Below are 9,873 nucleotides of genomic sequence, written 5' to 3'. Positions count from 1 at the left end.
TGTGACGCCCAGCACCACAAAGACACACAAAAGATCATAACAAATACATTTTCCCGGACGTAGTGCCGTCACAAGTCTGCGTCTTGCAAATTTCATTAAGATTAAGTTTGGGCCGACAGCAGATTCTTCTGGCACCTTCTGGCCTTGCCCGATGGCAAGTGCAACATAATTCCCGAACAATACAACGGGAGAGTGCAAGGAAAAATTGTAATAATTGAATTGATTTCATTCACTCAATCTCCGCTTTGTTCTTTGCGCCTTTCTAGCCACACGATGTGCTTGGTAGATATTCCTTCAGCTCTACCACCACACTTCTGTCCAGGTTCCTGTCCCTCTTCCTGTCGCACTCTATTGACGTCTTTTGTTTTCGCTTGCCAATTTTTGCTGGCCAGCGAAATGAAAATTGAAAATTGAATATTTCCGGCGACACAATGGGAAAGTCAGAGCAGAAGCAGCAACAAAAGCACCAATAGCAGGAGGAAAGCAGCTTTGCTGTTTTCGCCACTGACCTAACCTCATAACCTTCCTCTGGCTCACACCCCCCGCTCTCCCATTGTCGACTTTTCCACTTTCAAAGCGCGAATGCTGCTGCATTTTGTTGGATTTTCTTTATTCTGCTTTTGAATCGAAAATTGCATTGCTGAGGTAAAAAATTGTGTTCCGCAGCCAACAGAGAGAGTGAGAGTTGAGAGGGACAGCGAGGCTGCGGAAGAGGGTGTTCAAAAATATGGCAGCCAACGGAAAACGGAAATAAGCCAAGCGCCTTCAGCTGCTTCAGATTTCGAGTAAGAGTGAGGGAGTGAGAGACAGCTGAAAGCTGTTTGGCATTCCGGCTCGAGAGTCGCGATTGAGTTTCCGATTCCATCGAACTTCAAAGGGTAGATGGACACCGAAAATGTTTTCGAATTAGAGTTTAGAGTAGCTTTAGAGCTACGTTTCTCCTGGGGGTTTTGTAGATTGCACTGGGAGTGGATCATAAATGTGGATTGGATTTGGGTGTTCAATAAATCTCTATAAATCCATTGTTAGCCGGCTATTTAAGGATTATAAAACCGTTATCGTTCTTAGTTTGTTCAGTTGTTTTATTCAAAGGTAAACCAGTCAAAGGTCTGCCCCACTGATAAAATACAAATTTACTGCTCCAAAAATACAGATAAACAGATGAAAATACGAGCTTGTACATATGTGTCTGGTACGTGCATCGAATAGAGGAGAGGATTATCCCACTTTGGCCACAATTTAATTACAGTTTCCCCACAGCACCCACTGCATTCCATTCCGAACAAAGTTCCCATTTCCCGGCGCATTAGCGATCCGCAACGGCATTGGATTAAACCGACATTAAAATAGATGCCAAATGTGGGAAAAGCGCACACGAAAAAAAGATGCAAACTAACTGGACATTGGCGGGGCTCTCTGGGTTCGCGCGCATTAAAACCGCCACGAATAACAATGCACAAATCCTATCTGAGCGCCGCATGCAATTAAATACATGCTGAGTGAGAACGAAGGCTGGCAGGCAGACCATCAAAGTTGCCAGTTGCCAGTTGGCAGTTCGTGTGGCAGAGTGGAAAGCACACATGGGTCCGAGTTTCGAGTCCCGAGAGCCACTAAATCCGGAAGTACACAAATCGCATAAAACACAGCGCCACGAAAGAGCGAGAGTGGTGCAGAGAGCGGGGAGTAATTCGCGGAGAGTGGAGAGTGCTACAAGAAGTTGGACCAAAAAAACAGACAACCAGAAATAAAAAGTGTACAGTGTCGGGACACTGATTCAAAAATGTATTCAAAATGCTCGCCAAAAAGGGGGTATGTGGGGAATATATAAAGCCCAGCAGCTCCTCTCTCACTCTCCCTCCAGCTGTACCTATTTTTTAAGCCGCATTACAAGTGCAGGCAGCTCGACGAATCGGGATTACCAGCAGCCAAAATGCAGCTGCGACCACCGCTGGAGAGTGGTTCAAAAGGGGTTGGGGTGAAGGGGTCCGGTCCATTATGAAGGTTCATGTCAGTGCTCTGCCCAAATGGGCGGGGCGGGGGCCGGGCCCATGGGTCAGTAGCGAGTAAACAAGCGACTTTGCGGCGCTTTTTCCTGTTATCGAGCGCGCCCCATTTGAATGTTGTTTTTCCCCCTTTTTTTGCTGGTAAGTATATGCCAAGTGTCTGATAATTGAAATGCTCAAGGGTAGTGTGCAGTAGTACTTCGGGATAGTGCGTATCCGAGAGTTAGAGAAGAAGAAAATCACTAAAGTGCAGAAGCAAATGGAGTGAAATGGAGCCAAGTTAAACACTGGACTTTAAATGGTGAAAAAATCCATGAAATTGATTCTCAAGAAATTCCTTTTTTGGCATTCTTCGACGGCTTTAAAAGTAGCCATAAGAAAATAAATCAAAGAAAATCATTTTAAATCTACAAAAAATGTCAAAATTGTTAGAAAAATTCAAATAAAAAATCTAAGCCATGTCCCGTCGTTCCACTCGTGGCGAGAATGATTTTTTCCGTCGCCAGAGCATGACCTATCTGGATACGATTATTGAGAAGCTGTTGTCAGACGGCGGCAACCCGCGTGCCAATGAGCTAACTGAGAAAGAGCTGACGGACATATCCTCGTCGGCCAGAGAAGTGTTTCTGTCACAGCCCATGCTGCTGGAGCTGAATGCGCCGGTGAATATTTGCGGTGACATACACGGGCAGTTCAAGGATCTTGTGAGGATATTCAAGACTTGTGGCTTTCCGCCCAGCTCGAACTACCTGTTTCTCGGGGACTATGTGGACCGCGGGCAGCACTCAATCAAGACGCTCACCCTGCTGCTGGCCTACAAGCTGCGATACCCGGAAAACTTCTTCATGCTGCGGGGCAACCACGAGTCGGCGGAGCTCAACCATGTCTACGGCTTCTTCGACGAGTGCAGGACGCGATACAGCGTCATGTTGTGGCGCTCTTTTGTCGACTGCTACACGTGTGTCTACACTGCCGGTGTCCGCCATTCTGCAGGACAAAATCTTCTGCATGCATGGGGGCCTCAGTCCGGATCTTCATACCCTCAACGACATTCGGCGGCTGAAACGACCCACGGGCGTGCCCAGTGCCGGTCTGCTCTGCGACCTGCTCTGGGCCGATCCGGACCCTAACACCGATGGCTGGGCCTGGAACGAGCGAGGAGTTAGTGTCACCTTTGGCCAATCCATTGTGGAACGCTTCCTGCGGCAGAACAACTTCAGCCTGATTGCCCGAGCCCACCAGGTCGTTGCGGATGGCTATGAGTTCTTTGCCAATCGGCAGCTGGTGACCATCTTCTCGGCTCCCAATTACTGCAACATCTACGACAACTGCGCTGCCGTTCTGGTTGTGGACCACGATATGCTCTGTCACTTCACGATCATTCGACCAGAGAGTCCGCTGCCTTTGATTGCAATGAAAGGAAAGAAAGTCGAAAGCTCCCGAGCACTGCCAGTGGAGCGGGACTCTTAACATTATTTTGGATTTTGTTATGTACCAATAATTAAGGACACATTTAGGGATTCATTTGAAAGGGGAGTTTCCGTGGGTTACGGCTGCCGGTTAATATTCTGTGGCTTTTTGGCTTCCAGCGGCCGTTTTTCTCCTATTGATATTTCTCGACTCTCAGCCAATTTAATTGCCGCAATTATGGTTCAATCGAAGGACATTTGAGGGTCAGACGAGAAAGCGTTCCCCAGCTATGATTAAGTAATAAATCCTAATTAAAATTTAATTAAATTGCTCAATGCCACGGGGCGACGAGCTACATAAGTAGAGCCAGCCAGGAGCAGGAGTAAGGTGCTATAATTGGAGCCACAAACGAGGTGGGGAGGGACAAGCCGGAGGTGTGGGTCCGAGCTAAAGAGCATGCCAGGTGGGACGTAACTTGGGGGATTGGCTGAGGTGTGGCAACAGACGGTGGTAACTTTTGTTTGACTTTGTAAAACGTCTGCCTGGCCACAATTTTCGCAGGGAAAATAATTCCATGTGCAAATATTTAAATGCGGCTGAGGCGCGTGCCGTGGGATGTACACGGAGTGGGGGCCCGCAGGCAAACTCATTTTGTTTACAATAAAAACCGAAGCAACGTAATTTATACATCCATGTGTGCAAGCATAAACAAAAGGTTTTCCCCCCTATTTTCGCAAAGCATAACGCTCAGAAGCGGAGGAGCAAAGAAAATAATCTGAGCAAACAGGCAAACTGCATCAACGGCGGGATGTTGTGTGCGTGTGCAACTATTATGTATCGTACACATGCAGAAAAACAAACAAGAAAGGTGGAAATGGTGTACTCGGAACGACAAGAAGATGCCCACTAGGGTATGAGACCAGCTCTCAAGGAGTACTCAGTCAATTATAACTAAATAGTCTTAAAAATAACACTGGGAATGGTGGCAAATGGTAGTCCAAAAATAATATACCCTACTCCAAACTCAGCGTTGACAAATACCGTGTATCACAAGTGGATGTGCATATAAATATTTATTGTTTTCGGCACATACATACATATGTACATATGTACCTCCAATGTACGTGATTTTTGCATTTGCTCCATAAATTACATCTAGCGGTTGGCTGGCTGTGGTGCTTATTATTATTATTGCAGCCTCTGGCCATTCGGATAATGTAATTGATTTGTACTGTTTTTTTTTACCGAGCAATTTTATGTCATTTAAATCAATTTCGTGGATAATTTATGCTTCAGGGTACAGAAATCCCCTCCCATAAAAAGGTTGGTACCACCACAAATAAATTTCAGTGATATTGATTAAATATTGAACAAAGTCCTACCTTTTTCCCCTCTTTCTTCACACTTGCAAGATTCCACTCGTACGATTATATAGGCCCAATAAAATACAGAAAAAAAGCGTAAGCCAGGCACTTGTCTTTATGGGTAACAAAAACTTTATGCTGGCATTTCAGGACAAACACAGGACAAATACCTTGAAGGAAAAGGGAAAAATTAAATAAAAATGTAAGAAGCAACGAAATGATATGATGGCACTTACAGACAGTAAAGGTGTGAGGGGTGGAAGGGCCAACACGGAGATGGGTGCTCCGGACAGATGATGTATAAAAATGTCAACGGCAACAAGCGAGAAACTTGTAAGTGTCCGAGGCAGTGGCAGGACTGGGGGAAGAAAACTTTACCAAACGGTGTCAAAACATAAAAACGAAAATTAAGCAAAAGAAAGAAAAAACGGCATCCCATGCGAGTGTCTGTGTGTGTGTGTGTGTGTGTGTGTGTGTGTGTGTGTGTGTGTGTGTGTGTGTGTGTGTGTGTGTGTGTGTGTGTGTGTGTGTGCTCTTTTAGTGGCTTCACCTCTGTTCCTGACACCTGCGCACAGTATTTCCTTGAAGACAGCTCAAGCTCCAGCTACAGCGCCTTCGACCAGGAAATGAGAAAATAAAGAGAACGAAAGGACAATCTGCAGCTGAAGCCATTGCTGATAGCTGAGAGCTGCCCAGAAGGCAGCGCGATAAAAAAATACAAGTGGGATATTTGCACCAACTTATACCGACTATAAGATACCCACTAAAAACGTTTATTTATTGGTTACTAAAAAGTCAATGATTGGAAGGTAATCAAACTATGCAAGAACACATCTTAAGTTGAGGCTAAAATGGAAGGCAAAACCAACATGGAAATTCTAGTTTTCTTAGCTATGCTCTGGTTGTATCGATGATTCGTCCGTCGATGGATCAAACCTATAATAATGTCTCCCAATTACAGGTATCTGTTACATCTATCACCACAAACAAAGTACACTTTTTGTACGCCCAGACTACACGGTATAAATGTCCAGTTTGGGTTGCGCGCCATCTTAAAGTTCCAACGTTGCCGTTATACTTAACGATAACTGGTGGGTGGGTGGTGGTTTGGGTGCTCGTTCAGGCATGTCCGCTGAGATCCCCAGTCTAATTGGCATGCAAAGGTCGTCCCCAGCTGTCCACGCCGAGCATTGCTTGGGGGCAACTCAGATAGAAGCTAAGGCGCATCTTTAGATGAGGAATATTTATAAATCTTTCTGTGCAATCAAAGGAATTAGGTATCTATGGGCTACCATTCCCATCTGAACCCGCTTTCAGCTGTATTTCTGCCTTATATAATGTAAAATCAAAACATCAGCCACGTGCTATGCGCTAAATGGCGCGTCTAAGCTCCGGAAACAGCTGGTAAAGCGTAAACAAAAATCAGATGATGGTAGAGACCCAAAAGAGAGTCTCTTTAAGCAGAGCTTTCACGCTCTCTCTCTCTCTCTTTCTTTGATGCTCTGAATTAACCGTTTCGCTCTGCAAACAAACTTCACTTTCATTCAAAAGCCGAGAACAGCTTTCGTGGCGCCTCGATGCGCTTCGTGGGTGTCGTGGATTGCGGCGCCTCAGTTCGACATTGCAAACCGAAGCTGAAGGTTGTCCTGTCGTCGTGTTGGGTGGCTTAGGTGTGCGTGCAGAGACGTGTAGATCCAGCATAGGGATTCCTCTTATCAGGACCGCCACACGCCATGTTCAGTTCGTCTGCAGACATCGACGGGAACAGTCGGCGAGTCGCGTATCGTTCGCGTTTTCTGCTTTGAAAGCAAATTGTGTAATTATATTTGATGTCCTTCGTTAAGATTAAATATTAAATGTGTCCTCGAATGCGTCTGCGGCTGCTGCTGCCATTTCTTGCTCTGGCAGCTACGTGATTTTCCATCAAGTGTCTCTGCAAATGAAAAATCCTCGAAAAATACAATAAAAATAAAAGGAGAGACGCGTGCCACATCCGTCAGTGGCCATCAGGACTCTCGCTTTTCCCTTTTGTTTTTTTCGGTGCTAGCTTTTGTTCCTCGCCCCCCACAGTGTTTTTCTTTCTGACTGTTGCAACAATTTTATCCCTTTTCGCCATATGCCACATGCCACGGTCCTGAAGTTGCCCCGATTTTGATTTTTATTACTCCACGTTGTCCGCTGCACGCTGCTTTTGTTGGTCCCCGCCTCTGTGCCGCCCCCGTGGCACAACCGTTCGAACTTATGCATAAATAATTCAATGCGCCTAGAGGTGAAATAAAAACTGGGCTATCCATTGAAATATTCAGCCAGCTGGAACCCGCAAACGGGTCACAGAAAATGCTCGGAAAGCTTGGGATGTTCACAGAAAAAGCAGCTCTTCTTCAGCGGTCTATAAAAACATAAATATTCTGTCTGAAAACAAAAAGACATGCGTCAAACGATTGAATAAATGCCGCAATTAACCGAAAAATAATGGACAATTTCATTGAAATATTATTCATAAACTCACAATTCGATAAGAGAACTTAAAAAACCGAACAAAAACATGAATTCATAGTGGGGTATTTATGTACGAGATAAACCATGATGTGGTGGAAGTGATTGAAGTTGGAAACAACCCATTAAAGCTTAAACGAATTCAAAAACCAAACAATGGACATCTTAAAAGTGGTCTTTAGCCCTTCCCTCAAGCTACCTTTTATTTTTTTACCAAACAAATCTCACACTTTAAAAATATTTCAAGGCAAACTAAAGGGAAAACAAAATTCTAACCAAAAATTTCTGTCGCATATTTTTTGGCTGGCTCACGTCGCCAGGTTGGCCCTTGGAATGGAATGGTAATGGTTGCGAGTCCTGGGTGTTGGGTACAGGGTCCGTGTCCTTTTTGGCTCGTTGGTTGGTTGACCTCCAGGCACCACTAATTGCTGCAATTTTTCAAGCTCCACCGAGCGACGCCTGGCCTGCCCTGGCATCGTTCCGCCCGTGTTCGCCTTTCCTTTTCAGGCCACTAAAAAATGTTTTGCGTTGCATTCTCCACTTTTGCTTTTGCCAATTTCCATGGAAATGCAACTGTGAATTTTTGATATATATCACACAAAAAAAAATCAAATAAAGAGAAAGAGAACACCGGAGGAGAAACTGCGAAATGTTTGTGGTCGTCCTCGAAAAGTCCTTGACACGTTGGCCCCTTCATCTAATGAAGAATGATTGCGGCTGGCGGCACCGCTCCGGGGGGGATTTACAATCATTTTTCAGTTCCCCGAGGAACTCAAACGCCACATGAGTAATGATGCCTCGGCCACGTAGAGCATTATCCAAACAAAGATTTGATTGCATTGTGGCATCGAAATGTTTTGGATTGCTTGTCTTTGACCCGTATCAATTATGCGAATCAATTAGGAGGAAAATTGCTTTTTAATGAATATCAAATATTGTCCAATAAATGAGCAAAAAAATTGATGAGGAATTTCAAATTAAAATCAAAATGTTTGCAGATATTAAGCGGAGACAATAACGTGCAAATATTTCCACAAACATTTAAAATTGCAATATAATTTTCATTCAACAAAAAGTGCTCGTGTGAAATTAGCAAATAATAAGCCATAAAAAGCGATATAAAAAGAGAACAACAGATAGAGAGAGAGAAACCGTGGCAAAAGAGAAACTGTGCAAGTGAAGTGTGAAACGAAGGGAATTGCACCAAGGCCCAACGCACCTCCAAACGGATTGGGGAATCAGAAAGGAGGCCAAAACCCAAACCGAAACCCGAACTCAAACCAAAGTCAAGGATCAAGTGGAGTCGCCGGGCGGCCGATGATGGGCCAGAACAAAGGAGCGCCAGCCAAAGGAGCTCAAGCCAGCTGCGGCCTGTTGATGCGGCTGGTGTCCCTGGTGCTGGTGCTGATGCTGCTCCTCCTGCATCTCGTGGTTGGGGCACATGCCACACCGTCGCCCTCCTCCATGCAGACACCACAGAAGCGAGGTAAGTGCTGCCCTGCCTCGACTCCACCATTCTCTCCCACGCTTCGCTGCCATTGTGGTTCGATGGGTAGGAGGGAAATGGCAAATAAATGTCAAATAACATGGCTATAACCATAGCCTCACCCCTGCACCCAGTGCCCCCCTTCTCTCATATGTAGGGCCGCCTATGTTTGCAGTGTTGTGGGTAAATACTCGTAGGCAGGACAAAAGGCACACCACATTGCGTATACGTAACGTTGCCAGAGTTGGCATAGCTGCTGCGGATACATCTTGAATGGATGCCATGGCGGCAATGCCGGCAGGCACTGCTGGCAGTACGAGTATTTTATTAACATTACACTGCTTTAAACTCTGTCAGACATAATAGAAAATTGAATTGCCATGATGAGGCGCACAAGGAGTGGAGTGGAAGGGAGTGACATTTCAGAGCGTCGGGCAACGTGCAACTCAATCCCCTGCCCCTCATTGGTTGGGTCGTTGTTTATGAGCACAACGAGGTTGGTCTGCCCCCAAGCACTGCTGGGGCCCTGCAAGTGATGCAATTAAGTGAACAGCTCTGAAGGACGCAAAACATAATTGAAGCCAGAGTGCCATGACGTTATGCCTCTGCCAGCCAGCCACCTCATAATGATGGAGAGAGATTTGATGGGACAGAGATGATTGGAATATTGAGTAGATGGGGCAAATTGTAATACCAGTTGAACCAGAACTTAAGTAGTTCATGCTTATTGGAACAGAAATTATCGATTATTAGTTATGATTTACACAACTATTTGCAGCTCTATGCCAGCTCCATATCTGTTTAGAACTCTGGCCATTTTCAATCAAATTAAATCATCCATCAGCGAATTACTTTCCCTCTTGAACCTGACTTTCGTTGCTCCATTTGTCAGTTTGGATACTTGGCCAGCAGCCTCCTGTCAACACACTCTCCTTTACCTTATTCCTAGCTCTTCTGGCAACACTCTCTCTTTCCGCAGTCGCAAAGTCCGTGAACTTTTGCTTTCATTCGTCGCTGGGGAACAATATTGGACCTTGTCGGGTGTCTTTTATTCACTCCTCTAGCTGCCAGTTTCCAGCTTCCAGCTGCCGCGTCTCGAGCGCTGCCACACACA

The 9,873-nt window shown here is 45.4% G+C and overlaps 1 protein-coding gene across 1 annotated transcript; it reads left to right on the top strand.

Annotated features, from left to right (window-relative positions):
* Positions 1 to 2,440: 2,440 nt before the first annotated feature.
* LOC117891531 (serine/threonine-protein phosphatase alpha-2 isoform) lies at positions 2,441 to 3,506 on the top strand. The gene is given in 2 exon segments (XM_034797032.1): positions 2,441 to 2,971; positions 2,973 to 3,506. Coding segments are annotated over 2 exon segments (1,011 nt in total). The 5' UTR covers positions 2,441 to 2,461; the 3' UTR covers positions 3,474 to 3,506.
* Positions 3,507 to 9,873: the final 6,367 nt, after the last annotated feature.

This window comes from Drosophila subobscura, chromosome E, assembly GCF_008121235.1.
Source record: "Drosophila subobscura isolate 14011-0131.10 chromosome E, UCBerk_Dsub_1.0, whole genome shotgun sequence".
NCBI lineage: Eukaryota > Metazoa > Arthropoda > Insecta > Diptera > Drosophilidae > Drosophila > Drosophila subobscura.
Note: the sequence above shows the minus strand (reverse complement) of the source record. Positions and strands in the feature narration are given on the sequence as shown.